Raw genomic sequence first — 16,398 nt, forward strand, 5'->3', positions numbered from 1 at the left:
TGCAGCTGGGTCAAGTTCACGAAAGTGTATTTTGAGAAGACAGTCTTCCTGGACGATTGCCACACCTGGTACAGGAAGAATAACCGTGTTATAGGTCTCTGGCCAGGCAGTACGCTTCATGCCATCGAGACTTTACGATCACCAAGATGGGAAGACTTTGAGTACGACTATGGTGAAAACGCCGTGGATGACCGGCTTCTGAGATGGTTAGGTAACGGCTGGTCTGACCTTCAGCTCACTGGGGGTGATATATCTTTCTATATCGAGCCCGAATATATCGATAAACCATCGGCCCCACTCCCGGAGAGGACCGAGAAGTGGAATTATCATTCCTTCTCGCACTGAGGGACAAGAACTGTTACGAGACGATAGATTCTCGCCTGGACAAGGGATATCTCTAGCGACTCAGTGAGGAAAGGACGAGATAAGGAAGGGTACCACCTAACATAGCTGGAAATACATTTCCGATAAGGGGAAGCTTACAAGAAGCCTAATCCCTCCCGATTTAGGTAGAGACTACTCATTCGCTCTTCAGGCTGTGGGTCCTTGTTACAGAGGACTATTCAATAGACTATATTGCATCAACTGTCCCATTACAGAGCTATTCTTAGTGAGGGTCCTAACATGCAGCCAAATGAGTGACTCTTGGTGGAAGGAAAGGGTGAGTGCAACGATAGGGAGGGGCTAGAGTCAAGGATTGCGTCTAGATGCGGGCTGTGCGATAGGAGATGTAAAGAGCGCCTTGAATAATACTCCCCAATTCAGCCATCCCACATCCAAGTATCTGTACTTGTGTGCTTTGGGGTGTAGAGAGTTTAACGCTAATAGTACTATATTATTATATTAGAAGACGGCTAGCTACTATCTCTAAGTATTATATGTTTAGTCCTATCGTTCTAACCAGGCCCTTTTACACTAGTTCTAACTTCTTAGAATGGGCTGATTCGTTCTCCAATCATGTCCATGACGCTCTGCCATTCATAAATATATTCTGGAGGTGTAGAGGAACTCGAGGGCGCCTTTTTGCCGCTACGAGCTTCCTTCTCATGCTTCCTCCGCCGTGAGATGGTGCGAACACAAACGTCAGTCACGTCGGCCTGTAGATCGCGCTGGCGCCACACCGCTTGGAGAACGCGAAATGCGGAGACAATATTCTAGGAAATACTATACGTCAGCCAGTCCACTGAAATAGATTCGTAGGCTGTTTGTCATTCATAGGGTGGTTTGCCCTTTAGTCGACATGGCCTACTGGCTTACTTCCTTGGCATAACAATATATCAACAAGGCCAGGAAGACTTACCGATCTCTGAGTCATTCTAATGGCAGTATTGAAAATTCCCATGACGGTAACCCTGTTATCCTCCTTCTCTGTGCAGCATCCGGCGATGAAAGTTGACCAGAGTGCCCAGCTAGGGGCCAGAAGGCATGTGGAGGCAATGAAGCTGTCAACAAGCTGGAGAAGGTTTTTTAAGTATTGCTCCTTTTCCTCTCGCCTGCACGCAGCTGGAATCGCATTGTCGGATGTCGAGGCCAGAATGTCATGGTTAGGAGAATCACCTTGGTTCGCAGAGGCGGCATTGTGCTGATTTAGTGGCAAGTAGGGTTCATGAAGGAGAAGAACCAAGGCTGCAAGGCGGTTCGCCTCGGCTACTTGCTCGATCAATGCCACCACCGATTCGGGTTCACTCTCCTTCATCCACTCAGGGGCGACTTGCGTCAGACTGGCGAGACTGGCTTTGAGCTGTTGCATCTTGGTTTGGAGATGCGCCTCCATTTTCCGTCTGTCTCTCAAATGTTTGAGTCTGTGCGTCGACGACTGTAAGCGTTTGAGATCTGCAACTTCGTTGACCAAGAGGAGTAGTCCGTTGCTGAAATTCGAATACGGATCGATGATCTGTAGCGAGTCGCTGTCCATCTCGAGGGCCAAATTTTCCGTCGAGGTCCACCGGGGAGGGAGGCCGTCGACAGAACTACCGTCATTGGAGCTAGCAATGAAACCCCCATTGGCTTCGTCGACATTGAACATGGTCTTTGCCATGATGAGATGGTGGGTGAAAAACCGGTAGGCCAGATTATAGCCGTAATCCTCAGCTTGATGTCTTGTGGTTCGAGCCAGGCGCTGCTGAATTGCATGGCGATAGGCGGAAAAATGGACGACCCAACTCCCTGGGTGCGGCTCGTTGATCTGATTCATGTGCGTCAGTTAGTTCCAGGGTGAGCTATCGACAGTGAGGTGGAAGAGGAATGACTAGGAATGGAAAGAGCAGATGTGGACGATCACGGGATGGCCAACCTCGACTACGCACAGCATCATGGAAACGAGCAGAATATCTCGCATGCTCCCGTTCCATTGGATCAGCAGATCCCTCAACGCCTTAAGGGTACGCTGGCGATAGCGCATGACCACATGTGAGAATTTCGAGTCTAACTGCGCCAGTCGGTCTGCAGTGAACATCAAGATAGCAGCATAGATGGTAGGAGAAGTACATGATGCCATCAACATGTACGTGACCGGGTTCTGTCCCTGATCCAGCAGGAAATACAACTTGTCCTGCTGAATGGTGTTGATAAAGAAGTCGATTAGGAGACTCTCGGTCTCAGATCTATTGCCGGGGTTAAAGTAAATAGTGCCAAAGTTGGTGGGGTTTGGCTTGTCGTTCGAAGCTTGAAATCCATCCACTTCGTGGAGGCTTGAGTATTCAATCCGGAGGGATTGGGTGCTGATCATGTCGGAGTCTTCGTCCTCCACAGTGTCTGTCCTGCTGCCCGTGGGCATCAAGTGGCGATAGTAGAAGTCCATGGTCTTAGTGGTGAAATGGAGAAAGCCTCGACAGACCTGCGGAGAGGGCGGAGGCGGGGACTCGATAACAATACTAGAGTCTAGGAACTGCCCGTCGCTGAACCTGGATCCGGTGGTCATGGGCCTGGAAGACTCTGATTTGGAAGAAGCCCCCGACCGGCTGGGAGGTCTCCCGAGAGAAAAGGCTGGATCTGTCCAGACTAAAGTAACATTGTAGTCACATGGCAACGAAGATCGGGTGCAACGACGGCAATGTGGACGCGATTCTGTCACACACGCATCATCTCGTTAGGGGTGGAGCTCGTTGTCGTGAGAAGAACAGGAGACACACCGTCACATTTAAGGTGTCTTTTCCGGCACGTCGTGCATCCGGAGCGCACTCGAGCCATGTTAAGAAGGATATGACATTCAAACTTATAAACCTAGATGGCCCTTGGTTTATTGGGTGCGGTCGATTGACCATCTGTCAGCGGTGTTGCAACGGAGCAAGGGGGGGCGAGAAGGCTGCGAGGTTCTGATATGGGACGTTTTATGGTCACGATTGACCCGGATTCATGGGGAACTATAGTGTAGGAAAGAATTGGCAATTGAAGAGGCCCCCGCCATGGCAGGCAGCTTGAAAAATCCTAACGTACCTAAGGACGGCTGTCACGGCCTCCGAGTTTGTCACGGGACAGCTTCCCGAAACCCCCGTGACTAACCCTGAACAAGCTAATATGGGGCGGCCGAGGGGGCTTGCCAAGATCATGCCACTTGCTTGCTCACAACTTCCTCGTTATCGGTGATCGTAGTCCTTATGTCTACCGTAGACGGCTAGCTGCCATCTCTGAGTGTTCACGCCTATACACGCCTAGTCCTATCGATCGAATCAAGCCCTCTTACACCCCGCTGCTTTTATTCGCGAACTCATTACTTCGCACTTGCCCGACCGGGCAAGTGCCACCTTTGCAAACGCTAATCGCCCTTTACAAAATACCGTTGCCTAGATAGGTACCTATCTACCTAAAAAGACAACTTATTCCTTCGCATTACTACGCGGGTGCGGAGTGTACAGTGCGAACCACGTGATTTGCATTGCCAATGAACCCCAAGTATCCAAGGACTCGATCTTGTCTATCACTGAGGTAAAGGGAGAGTATCATTGGACTACCTGCCGGCTTTTAATCATGTCCTCGTCCTCGAAATGCCGTTGGAGAAGCATCCTCGGACTACTATCTCTCCTAGGAATGTCGTCTTAGTCGTCATATAAATCTTGCTTCGTGATAAACATCTCCTCGAGGAATAGGACCTCGAGGAATAGGATATACTATATCTCACGAATTACATGACGTCTAGGGAGTTCAATGAGTCATCGCTAGGCAGGGATTGATGTGCGAGGATGTCATAAATGTTGATTGAAGAAAGAGAATCGTGTGTAATGGAAGTTACCTTACTTCACACAGAGAAGGGGGTTGGCTGTCAGTCTGTTCAGGGATCTCGGACCCTTTCTACCGGCCTAGGAAACCAATCTGGCAGTATATGTCTACTATCAGTGCGGTTGATCTCGGTACTGACTGCCTCACTCCCAACCATGACGGCAAAATACTGGACCACCTCGGTGCCCTTGTTTGCCCATCTAAACGGATGCGTCATTCAGCCTGTAATCTCTGGTTGAACAATGGTTAAAAGACTCTCTCACCCGTGCATGGTTCCCCGTTGCACAATGACATCTCCGGCCCTGCAGATTGTCTCTTGAAGCTCTCCCTGGCCCTTGTCAGCGTCGTATTCGGTGGACGGCGTGATTAGTGTAAGCTCGCCGCTGTGGACGAAGATATAGTCAGTCGACGTCGTTCGGTGCTGCGAACAGTAAGCCAAAACATTGACCCAGCACAAAGCCACTTGCGCTCATTACCAAAGGGGCGCTAAAGCCTGGAGCGGCCTGGGTGCAAGTGATATGAACCCCAGCCGGCATGTATATTCCAGGTGGCGGAACCTGTTCAGGCTGCACGTTCTTGCTGTAGAGGTCACAACTGTCAGCTATGCGCTTCGGCTCTCGACAGATTCCAATGGAAATTTCATGGGTCGACATACAATCCATCATTAGAGGTCGGAACTTTGGCGTGGGCGAAGATACTCGTGTTGCTGCAAGAGGCCCCTAGCTGCAGCAATTCTTTCAGGTCCGGGCTGGGTAAATTTTCCGAATAAACGGCCACTGCTGGTTGTGAACTGCTCGTTGCATCACAGGAAGACGAAAGCGGTAGGTTGGCGGTCAGTACTCTGCGTACAGGGGCAAAGTCGACCATGCTGGTGGTGGGGGAACGCAGTTCGAGGTGGGTTTGGAGCGCTTAATGCTTCACGGGTGAAGAGACGACGGACCTGATGAGCTGCCCATCGCCTTTATGTACCTCACCAGTTGATTCTCTTATCTTTTTAGGGAGATGGCCTGCTCTTTGGTGGTTGCTGTCGTGGTTGTGCCGCGAGGAAAGAAGAACGCTAAGGCCGGCTGGAACTCGACCGGTGGGGAACGTGGCCCCGAATAAATCCGGCATGGACCTGGCTGGGCATAAGGTAGCCACATTTCAGTACATCGCCCATCGGATCTACTTGCTCTCCTGTCCAACTTTCACCCAAGAAGTAACTTGGCTGCTACTACCTAGCCTGAAATGACCGATATGTCAGTGAAATAATTGTACAGCCCACCTCTCCTGATCTGTGGCATGTCAGTACAATGATGAAACGCGAGAGGCATTTATATGTTGGTTATGGGACCATTCGCGGCACAGGCAGTTCTGGTGGATCCGGAGAGATTTACACCCTCCTGATATGATCTTTGCGTTACATCTATAAAGTCGACGACCACTCTTCAAAGACACATTCGGCAGACGCGAAAAACCATCGTCACCGCTTGTCGCTCTTCTCACCATAAAGCCCTACTCCTGCTCTCAACGAACTAGAAATCCTGCACTCAACCATGGGAGACGCTTCCGGTCAAGATGCTCACACGTCGCACGTACAGCGTCACCCCGACACTGGGATCACAGCTGTCATCGTAGGCGGTGGGGTTGGCGGGATTATGACTGCGTTAGAGTGCTGGCGAAAGGGCATCCAAGTGCGCATCTACGAACGCAGTTCGAAGCCGGAAACCCAAGGTGGGAGGCACCCTGCGGCATACTGCGACCTCTGCTACCACCTCTGCCGGCGCAATATTGCTAACCTGCATGAATCGTGTAGGAGACTTTTTCTCCATTGGCCCGAGCGCATGCAAAGCCTTCGAACATTGGCCGGTTGCCAAGGAAGAGCACGAGGCCGCATCCTACGATTTCTGCCTCTCTTATCACAAACAAAATGGCGAGCACATTTACGGCCCGGTGTCGTTGTCGTCGTTCACGACGACAGACGAGGTTGGTGAAAGCACCACCAACACACCCCGTGTTCACCGCCATCTTCGTTCCAAATTTCAAAAGGTACTCTTGAAGCAGCTGAATGAGATTGGAGTGTCCATCCAATATAATCATCGAGCCGTCAAGTACGACGAAACTCACGACAAAGCGATTGTCGAGTTCGACAACGGCGTTCGGGTTGAGGCCGACTTGGTCGTCGCCGCTGACGGAATAGGTACCAAGTCGTTTGAAGTGGTCACACGCAAGGAAGTGCGCGCGCGAAGCAGCGGCTATGCCATGTATCGTACTGCTTACCCGATAGAGTTTGCTACGGCAGACCCGGAGGTCGACAGCAAGTTTGGGCTCCTCCCTGATGGGCAGTCAAACTCCCAGATGTGGGTGGGGTAAGTGGACTGAGCTTGTTTCCCTCCGTTCGTGAGCACTTACACGCGATTTAGGCCAGATATGCACTTGTTTATCTCCCGGACTCCAGACATATTTTCATGGAACATGACCCACAAGGTATGTTGGCGGCGACCATCACCCTCGGGTGGGAAAATAACTGAAGTACGCACAGGACACATCTGCAAACTCGGCCGAGACCTGGTATGGGACTCACTCCAAATGCACCCCAGCGGACGCGATCCAGTTCCTTGCAACGACCTTGGGTTCTTGTCCCGAAATTCTTCGCAAGGTTTTCAATACCACCCCCGAGGATCACCTGGTGGACTGGAAACTCCTTTGGCGTGATCCTGAATCGGTGTGGACTTCTCCCAAAGGTCGAGTAATCCAGCTCGGGGATGCCGCCCATACTTTTGTCCCCAGTTCGGGAAATGGGGCTACCCAGGCCATTGAGGATGCCATGTCCCTGGCCAGCTGTTTGGAGATTGGTGGGAAGAGTAACGTCCCCATGGCTCTTCGGGTGCACAATCTGCTCAGGTAAGTCCCCGAAATCATGTCGCGTTTCTGGCAGTCAACACGTGCTGATGGACCGACCAGGGCCGAACGAGTGTCTTGCTGTCAGCTTGTCGGCTTCAGGAACCAGGCAAATCGCCATAACACCAATTGGGACCTTGTTTTGAAGAATCCGCAGGCGATCAAAGAGTCATATGACCGCTGGCTGTGGGCGCATGATCCAGAGCAGTACGCATACGAGAATTATGGGCTGGCTGTCCAGCACCTGATCACAGGTGCGCCGTTCAAGAACACTAATGTTCCACCTGGATATGTCTATAAGGCTTGGAACATTGACGAGCTGCTAGCCAAGCAAGAAGCCGGAATCCCGATCGAGGTGTAAGCGAGGCTGGAGCTGGAGGTCAACCTTGGAGCTGCAGGAGCTGCAGGAGCTGCATGTATAGTTGGGACGGTAGCGCGGCTGCATAAGGAGAAACGTGTCAATCAAAAGTAATATTCCCCTGGCTCGGATGCTATCGAGTGAGGGGAATTGTGCACCATGGGGGCCTTTGGGTAGAATTATTCATCAGATAGGCGATCCATTCAATCATTCATAAGAGTTGTGAGTGACAATCGAGACATGTCCCTGCGTTGGGGAAGAGCTAATAGTTACCACCATCTGCCATCCAACTTCAGCTTTCAGGGTGGGGCTAGAAGTTGGACACAACTTGAATTATCTTACCATCCGCCAAGTTGATTCGCATACCCAATCGCTGTGGAGATAATGTGGGCTGGGAGGGCGAAGATGCAAGGGTCTAAGCCCCTTTCAAAAGCGTGAGTCAATCTCGCTGTGATGGTGCCTGGACAATTGTTGTCGTGGATGTAGTTTCAATTCGCGACGTGAGGCGACGAAGGCGGTGTTGTCAACTATCCTTGACCTTGGGAAAAGGTAGACACGTTGGAAATTGGAGCCGACAAAGTCTCAGGCCAGAACCCTTTGGAAGAGCTCGTTGGGAGGGTCGGCCAATGGGGGCTATGAATCTGGTGGAGGCATTATTGGCGTCTCCACGGCCAGTGCACCAATCACACCAGGTCTTATATGAGACCTTATTACAGTCGAGAGACAGAGAAGGCATCGTACGCGATGTCAACGATAAGGTCTAGAACACATCATTGTGACATAAATGAGTGTATCGTAACGGCCAAGAGCCATAGATATCAATCGACAAAGTACAAATTCGATCACACGAACCGGGTCAGAACAGACATCAACTGCCAGAACTCTCCAAAAGACCAGAACATAGAGCGGAGATTATTTGCTCCCTTTTCTCCCGTCTCCTTGAACTTCTCGGTGCGACGTGCTTGAAACTACTTTTCTGTCTTCTGCAAACAAATAAATACATACGCACACGCCATGGCCGCGGCGACCAGTAACACTACTTCTCCAAAGTCTGACCTCACGGATGAAGCATTTGTCCACGTCTCTGCTGAACGGGTGAGCTCGGAGAAGCAAAATGACGAAGAGTTGGACGCCAAGAACGAGCTCATCAACGATGAATTAACCGACTTGGTCGCCGAGAAGAGTGCATTGCGCAAGTTTGATTGGATTCTGCTTCCGCAGATCATGATGATTGCGATCATGGCGGCCCTCGACCGCATCAACATTGGGAATGCCAGGGTGATGGGATTTGAAGGTATGTTATATATGCACACCTACTACGCCCGATCCGCGGTAGGGAGGCTGACTAAAATTCAGAGGCGATTGGTCTCACTGGCTCGCAGTTCAACGATATCGCCATGGTTTTCTCGCCCACATACATCCTCTTTGAGATTCCTTGGGTTGTTGCTGTGCCGTACTTTGGCATCCATCGGGTCCTGGCCGTCGCCGGGCTCGGCTGGGGTGTGGTCACTCTTGGGACGGGTTTCATCCACAACTACGGCCAGGCAATCGCGACTCGTGTGCTGTTGGGGATATTTGAGGCGGCCTTGGTCCCCTGCTTGGTCTTCATCATTTCCCTCATCTGGCCACGTGAGTCTCAGGCCAAGCGAGTCGGGTTCATTTACATCGCGTCATCCATATCGGGCGGCTTTGGTGGTCTCATCGCCTACGCGATCCAGATCTCGGGCACGAGGCACGGCTTAGAACCCTGGAGGTGGCTTTTTATTGTCGAAGGGGTCGTTTCTACCGGTCTCGCCATGATCTGCTGGATCGCCCTGCCCAAATCTGCTGAAGACGCCTGGTTCCTGACCGAGCGCGAAAAATCCGCCATGATGGCCAAGAAGCAGCGCGAAATCGTCTACAAGGGCGAGGCCCTGTTCACCTGGGCTAATTTCAAAGCGGCCTGCCTCGAGCCCCTCGTCTGGCTGGCCGGCGTCACCCTCTTCTCCAACTCTTGCGCCGTCACGGGTTATGCCGTCTTTCTGCCCACCATATTGGCCGGTATGGGTTACACCTCCGTTCAGGCTAACTACCTGACCATTCCGATCTACGCCTTTACCGGTATCATGGTTATGTCCTCTGCCTACACCTCCGACCGGCTCCAGCGTCGCGGTATCATCCTCGCCATGCTTCCGCTCCTCCCCATCGTTGGTTATTCCATTGCTATTGGCACTTCCAACAGAGCGGCCGGTTATTTTGGCATGTATCTATGCGCAGCTGGTAAGAACCAAACAACACATGCCCACGGCCAGTCCCAAAATTGGATGTAGGCTTATGGGAATTGAGCTGTTGGCCCTAGTTTTACGTTTTCTTTTCCCCTGCAATTTCCTCTGCGACGGCTCACTGACCGATTTCCTAGGCTTAATCTCTTTCACGTGCATATTCTTAACTTGGCTTTCCAACAACATTGCCCCAGATTCCAAACGGTCGGTCGCTCTTCCCACGCTTGTTTCCATAGCCAACCTCTCCGGCATTTGCTCGCCGTATATCTACCAGAGAGATGATGCGCCACGCTTCGTCCGGGGCAACTCGATCAGTTTGTCATTTGCTGTCATGGTTGTGATCCTCGTGGTGAGCATGTATTTTCTTCTCCTCAAGAGAAACAAGGAGAAGAAAAGATTGCTCAGCGAGGGCGTGACCGACAATGGCCTAACGGGCGATCGCGCCCTCAACTTTGAATATAAATTGTAAGAGATACCATTCTTGAGTAGGGACGGACCTGAGATTGTGAAGGTGAAATCGATATGGTGGACAAGAATAGGAGGGGAGGCTAGAATAGCCAAACGAAGGCCAAATGAAGGAGGAAGTCTGTTGAGCACAGCTCGATAGGGAGTCATTGTCACACCCAATTAACGTCAGGTACATGCATGGAAGCAACATCCTTGTATCTTCAACACCCTGGCCAATCTTTATGGCAAAGACAGACAGCCAGGAGCCCGAGGAAACCTTAGCAGCTGGTGCCTCTAGTACTTATGATTAGTTGTATCTGTATGATGCAGCTACCCGGCTGTAGATTTATAAGGATTTCTTTTTGGTTTAACATGTAAAAGATCAAAGCAATTCATCGGTGTGGATGGGAAGCAGACAGTCAATTGGACTGCAAAGAAACTTCTTATTTTTGTTTCCTCCCCAGCCAACGGGACTTACCCTATAGGAGCAGAAGAAGAGAAAATCTCAGCGGTGATGGCAAAACAGTTCGTCGGCCGGTTCACCAAGAGATAGGGATTCACTCGTAGAGCCAGTGGCAGCCATACAGGGTACTGATGTATTAGAACAGGCTGACCACACACCTTGATTTCGGATCAAGCTCTGCCGAAACGTGTGCATAACGGATGGATTCTTTCCCACCCTTCTAGATCTCTAACTTTATTTAACCTGCAAACTTGTCCATCACCAACCACGGGTGTCAAAGCTTTGACAGCCACAGCCCAGAGCCAAATGGGGAACTCGAAACGACCTTCCAGTGTGTCTACAAACCTGGTCAGGGCGGGGCTCCGTGCAATAACCTTCTAAGGGGGACAACCAAGTGAGGCTTAGCATTCGTCTGGGCCTGCGGTCGTGGATGGCGTCCTCACCGACATGTCTCGACTTCTAGACATATATCTAATGTGCCCTCATTGAAATTCCGAGAACCGATGGAGGACAGATTGGAATTCGTATATTCGGACACTGGAGCACCCAAGGCCGCCCTGAACTTGTCGCATCTACCTCTCCGATCAACTTCCAAAAGGCATTGCAAAACGCCGACATGACAACTGATGCCGGGAAGGCTATTGGCACGACCGAAGGCTCGGTGCACGTCATCAATGCTGATCTCTTGATCCCGGGTCGTGGCGATCCTCTTTCCAATGCGGCGGTTGTCTACGACACCAGGACAATTCTCTACGTCGGACCGCAGGCGGACATCCCGGACTGCTATAACTCGCTCGACAGGGCACATGTGCCCGTTTTGATGCCAGGACTCTGGGACTGCCATGTCCACCTTCTTGGTTTGGCCGAAGGTGTCAGTGGTCTTTGGAAACTGAATCCGATTGTCTCCGGGGCTCGTAGCGTGCGGGACCTTGAATTACTTTTGAATGCGGGATACACCTCGGTTCGGGAATGCGGCGGCAACGGAATTTTCCTCGACCAAGTTGTCGAAGATGGCTACTGCATAGGCCCCAAAATCTATTCGTGCGGTTCTGTGATCAGCTGCACCGGGGGCCACGCAGATGCTCATGACATCCCGCTCTCCACCTGGCGGGACTCCTGCAGTGGAGGCCTGCAGTGCCATCTATGCGACGGTGTCGACGAATGTACAAAGGCAGTACGGCTCCAGGCCCGGAAAGGAGCAAAGTTCATCAAGATCTGTGCGAGTGGCGGAGTCCTTAGCCAGAACGACGACCCGAAGCACCAGCAGTACTCCGCTGCGGAACTCAAAGCCTTTGTCGACGAAGCTGCTCTCAGTGAGCGGATCGTCGCTGCCCATTGTCATGGGAAGGCTGGAATCATGGCCGCCCTGAAGGCTGGGGTCCGGACAATCGAACACGGGACATATCTGGATCTCGAATGCGTTACCATGATGAAGGAGAAAGGCGCCATTCTGGTCCCCACTCGCACGCTGCACGAGGTCCTCCGAAGTGGCTTATCCGCGGTTTCAGCAACGAAGATGATCGATGCCAGCAAGCATCTGAAAATTGCATGCCAATTAGCGATCCAGTACGGGGTCACGATGGCCCTGGGTTCAGACCTGGGAATGAGCATCCGGGGCCATCCCGCGGCCCACGGCCAGAACGCGTTGGAACTCAGCCTGGCTGTCGATGCGGGCATGTCTCCCCTGGCTGCAATCGAAGCTGCCACCGCCAACGGCCCGCTGACGCTTGGTGCTCAGGCACCACGCTCTGGACAAATTGCTGTCGGCTATGACTCTGATTTCATCGCTCTTTCCAGCAGCCCACTGGAGGACATCAATGTTCTAGTGGACCCGGACAACATCACGCACGTCTGGCGACAGGGCACTCTGTGTAAGGGATCCAATGGCACTGGAACTTCGATACACAGAAGGTAGATATGGTATATATGTTCGCAAGCGGACGAAGCCGCCTTCTAGAGGCCTGAGATCGAAAGGGGTACAAGCAGTATCGCTTCGGGGAAGCGAACTGAGATGACTGATTGCGCTCCCTCTAGTTGCTTGAGCTAAATTCTAATGTATACAAGGAGTGCTTGCTCAAAGCATTATTATCCACCTTTTTGCATATGCATTATTCCACCAAGCGTCCAAGTTTATTAGCCCGAGCATCTCCTGGACACTTACATTCTTGCACATAGTAGTCCGAGACTTTCCATGCGAACTGCTAAGTATCAGCCTACATTCTATCGAGCCTATTAATTTTCAACCCCTTGTAAAAATGCAGACACGATAACTTAAGGGTGAGTAACGGAGTTGGATTGTTCGCTAAGGAGGGAGTCAAATGTTCAGCTACATCTTGGCATCAAGTAGCGATAAATTACGCCACGGAGTTTATTAAGTCTGGGAGTAAACTCGATCATCAAGGTGTCGTTGTTGTAAAATATGAATTCAATCAAGGCCAGGGCACATTCTTGAGTTCTTCTGTCGCCAGAACATGCAGACACATGTATTAGATACTAATCAGCGCCATCTTTGCAGTCGCGTTGGCCCTCTTTGCTCTTTAATTGAGGTTACGCCTGTCAACCTTATCGAAAGGCTCGATTTTGGATATACACTTTCCCGCCTCGACGTTCTTTCCCCTACCCCATGGTGTCCTTACCTACGGTTATCCGGATAGCAATCCTCGCATGTCGTTGAATCACTGCCTAGTAGGACAGGGGCTTTTGAAGTTCACGTGTCATGCCATCTACCCTGTAGGCATTCCGGAAAGATCGTTTCACCATATATTCGACATCTGGCCCAGCAGTCACCGAATCATGCATGTGCTTGAGGTGAGAGCGCTCGAGCTTTAGAGAATACACACCAAAAGAGTCGGTGCCAAAGAAGGAAAAGTTCAAGGTTTAATACTGTTTTGACTTATAACGCTTCAAGACGGGGGAAACTTCCACCACCAAGCCTATTATAAGAAATTGTACATTTAATGTACACCAGACGAAATACTCGCCTAGTCAGCGTGCGGCTTGCTATTGCCCAATGGAGATATCCAGAGACTTAATGCATTTATACAGGCGGGAAGGGGCCAAAAACCATGCAACCACTCTCGAAAGGGCTCTAACGGCCAACTGCCATTCATCGAATTCCCGATATGCGTGCACTTTTTGCCGTGGGAGCGAACAACGCATAATATCCCGTTCGTTATGTATAACCCACCACCCTCTAAATATGTATTGCTTCTTAAAAACATAAACCCCGGCAACTACTTGACGGAGTACGTTCTATCGCGCCTACCTTATCTTCTTACCCTCTAAGCCACTAGCCTCGCGTTCAATACTAGGCCTAGTAGACTTGGCCGCTTTCTTTACCTGGAACTCCTTCTCCTCGGCGGCCTTGAACTCCTTGAGGGTTTGCTCATCGGTGCAGTCGATGTACTACTGACCTACCTGTAGAACCAAAAAATTGACGAGAAGGAAGACTAGACTGGTGTTGTTAGCGGCCAAGACCTTGAGATTGGTTTCACAGCCTAAGACGCTATCTCTAGTACGAAAATAATATCTGGAGTAAATACTCTCTCCTGTCCTCTAGACCCCGATAGCGGCAAACTAGTCCCTAAATTTGATTAAACTTTTCATGTCTCCCCTTAAGGGGCATGTGTAGTGAGATCCCACTATTTCATTGGTGGCACTAATTCAGCTATAGATATTTACTATTTAGAAAGTTCTGCTACGCCAAAACTGGAGATAGGAAGTATCTGACATCAAGTTTAGACTATAATGATTATTGAGTGCCTTCAAATCATAGCATCGTGTAGTAAGAAGCCTTCGCATCCGCTTAATCTGCTAAACCGGAGACACGAAGTGCATATTAATCCTTCTACTTGATTAAGTACCACCTCATGATCAAGGAAAGAAGTGTATACTATTCAATTCTTGATTCAAGCGTAGAAAAGGACGTTTCCCTCAAATAGTCGTCTCGCTGTTCTCGAAACAATGCAACGCTCAAGGGCGCCTTGATCTTGTAGATGAACACCTACGGGGATCTGCCCACTCCGATGTCCGATCATTATTGTCTTGGGAGATTGGGAAACCTGCTTTGTTGGTTGGACTCCAAAGCGGTCGAGAAGCTCAACACTCCTGCAATGTTTATGAGCCACAGTGCCTTCGATGCATGACGCCCCAGCAAGACAGACGGCACCAGTGAGCTGAACGCTTGGATGGATCTGACCCATACTCATAGAAAGGACAGAAATATCGGGCGTGGAGCCTACCTTTCCGTGGCCGTCCAGTGTGTTTGGGGAAGATACCATCATGATTTTTGGGGTTCCACGCGTCAGCGCAGCTTCTTCGACGCTATTTGCAAGTCCCATCATGACCGCACCTTCCCGCCGAATGTCTTCAATGGTCTCTAACCATTCCTCGGAGCCTTGTACAAATGTTGATGGCAATGTTTGAGCGTCGACGATGACGAATGGATTTGCGGCGTCAATGAGGGTAGCCTGAACACTGAATGGGCGTTCCAAGGCCGTCGGGTCTTCGACGGTGATTGTGTCTTCGGTTCGTCCGGTCGGGAACAGCTTCCCAGTCATAGAGCCCGCCGGGTCGACGAAGGCTACCTTGATCTCGGCACCTGGATCAGAAACGCCTGCCATTTGGTAATTTCCCTGTTCAAGAAGCAAGCCGTCCTCATCCACAGCGACCGTCTCGACCAGGACACGCCCAGTGTTCGTGTTCAAAATTCGAACATCAATCTAGGTGAGGTTAGCGTGTCAAGCGAAAAAGAGACCAGAAAGGTTTCGTACGGAATTTTGGCCTGGCTTTGCCTTGACAATACCCTCTTCCACCGCAAAAGGCCCCACACCACTGGCAATATTGCCACAGTTTCCGCTATAGTCTACTTTCTGCTTTCCAACTGCCACTTGTGCAAAGGTGTATTCAACATCGATTCCAGGTGTTTCAGAAGGCGATACAATCGCAACCTTGGACGTCGTCGATGTGGCTCCGCCAATACCATTGAGCTGGCGCGGGTCACCGTTTCTGGACCCCATTGCTGCCAGTATCCAGGGTGACCATAATTCTTGCTGGCTCGGAAGATACTTTCGGTGGATAAAAAGGCCCTTCGAGGTACCAGCCCTCATCCATGTTGCAGGTAAGACGTGTCGCTTTCGGCGGATCCCTTGCACCAGGAAAGGAGGGGGAGAGTCGGGCTTGGTGATCATCGTTCCAGTTGCCGTGACAAGTTGTGCAAAACCTCGAGTTCTAGGTGCACTAAGCCTGGGAGAAATGATTGCAGAAGGGATTTTGACAACTGCAAGGACTGTCATCTATACGTAATATGTTGAAGCTACCTCCTTTGATTCTGCGTTAAGCACATTGAGAGCCGTGATAGAGGATCGTGAAACCCAGCCAATATAATCGTAATCGGAAGTTTATGAGCACTGCGGCATAAACAACAGTCATGGCTTTGTTTTAGCCGTAGAGAATGATGCGGATCCGGCAAGTGGGATTGTGCTGGGGCAATAGAATACTCCCGGGGGTGACTTTCATCGCGCTGTCATCTATTAGCAAAGCGTGAGTTCATCCCTGACTGCGGTTTCCGTATCCGCGGAAAACGGGAGCCGCCCAGGCCTAGGCTCGACAAATTCATTATCCGCGGATGCTGACCTGCGACCGGAACGGCTCCAGCCCGGTGACGTATACCACGGAGAATGACCGATGAAATCTCACAAATGGGAACGTCGCGAAAGCCGTATGACATCGCCCTGGCAATAATAAGGCTCCTGGATCATTTCGGCTTTGAGGGA

General features: G+C 50.9%; 5 protein-coding genes across 5 annotated transcripts; 2 read left to right on the plus strand and 3 right to left on the minus strand.

The window, feature by feature from the left end:
- Positions 1–929: 929 nt before the first annotated feature.
- Positions 930–2,965, minus strand: PV10_00001 (uncharacterized protein; the record flags this gene model as incomplete). The annotated part of the gene is made up of 3 exons (XM_016364022.1): positions 2,294–2,965; positions 1,301–2,185; positions 930–1,154 (listed from the first exon to the last, which is right to left on the minus strand). Exons 1-3 carry the CDS (start codon positions 2,918–2,920, stop codon positions 930–932), a joined length of 1,737 nt encoding a protein of 578 aa, XP_016227671.1. The 5' UTR covers positions 2,921–2,965.
- A 1,302-nt stretch (positions 2,966–4,267) lies between these two features.
- On the minus strand, positions 4,268–5,082 carry PV10_00002 (uncharacterized protein; the record flags this gene model as incomplete). Its single annotated transcript, XM_016364023.1, has 4 exons — positions 4,268–4,415; positions 4,479–4,636; positions 4,692–4,794; positions 4,871–5,082. 4 exons carry the CDS (start codon positions 5,080–5,082, stop codon positions 4,268–4,270), a joined length of 621 nt encoding a protein of 206 aa, XP_016227672.1.
- A 668-nt stretch (positions 5,083–5,750) lies between these two features.
- Positions 5,751–7,553, plus strand: PV10_00003 (uncharacterized protein; the record flags this gene model as incomplete). Its single annotated transcript, XM_016364024.1, has 5 exons — positions 5,751–5,928; positions 6,011–6,563; positions 6,618–6,681; positions 6,737–7,098; positions 7,159–7,553. 5 exons carry the CDS (start codon positions 5,751–5,753, stop codon positions 7,454–7,456), a joined length of 1,455 nt encoding a protein of 484 aa, XP_016227673.1. The 3' UTR covers positions 7,457–7,553.
- A 914-nt stretch (positions 7,554–8,467) lies between these two features.
- Positions 8,468–10,183, plus strand: PV10_00004 (uncharacterized protein; the record flags this gene model as incomplete). Its single annotated transcript, XM_016364025.1, has 3 exons — positions 8,468–8,747; positions 8,810–9,712; positions 9,852–10,183. 3 exons carry the CDS (start codon positions 8,468–8,470, stop codon positions 10,181–10,183), a joined length of 1,515 nt encoding a protein of 504 aa, XP_016227674.1.
- Positions 10,184–14,532: 4,349 nt separating this feature from the next.
- On the minus strand, positions 14,533–15,813 carry PV10_00005 (uncharacterized protein; the record flags this gene model as incomplete). Its single annotated transcript, XM_016364026.1, has 2 exons — positions 14,533–15,345; positions 15,397–15,813. 2 exons carry the CDS (start codon positions 15,811–15,813, stop codon positions 14,533–14,535), a joined length of 1,230 nt encoding a protein of 409 aa, XP_016227675.1.
- Between the last annotated feature and the right edge of the window lie 585 nt (positions 15,814–16,398).

Source organism: Exophiala mesophila, assembly GCF_000836275.1.
Source record: "Exophiala mesophila strain CBS 40295 unplaced genomic scaffold supercont1.1, whole genome shotgun sequence".
Lineage (NCBI taxonomy): Eukaryota > Fungi > Ascomycota > Eurotiomycetes > Chaetothyriales > Herpotrichiellaceae > Exophiala > Exophiala mesophila.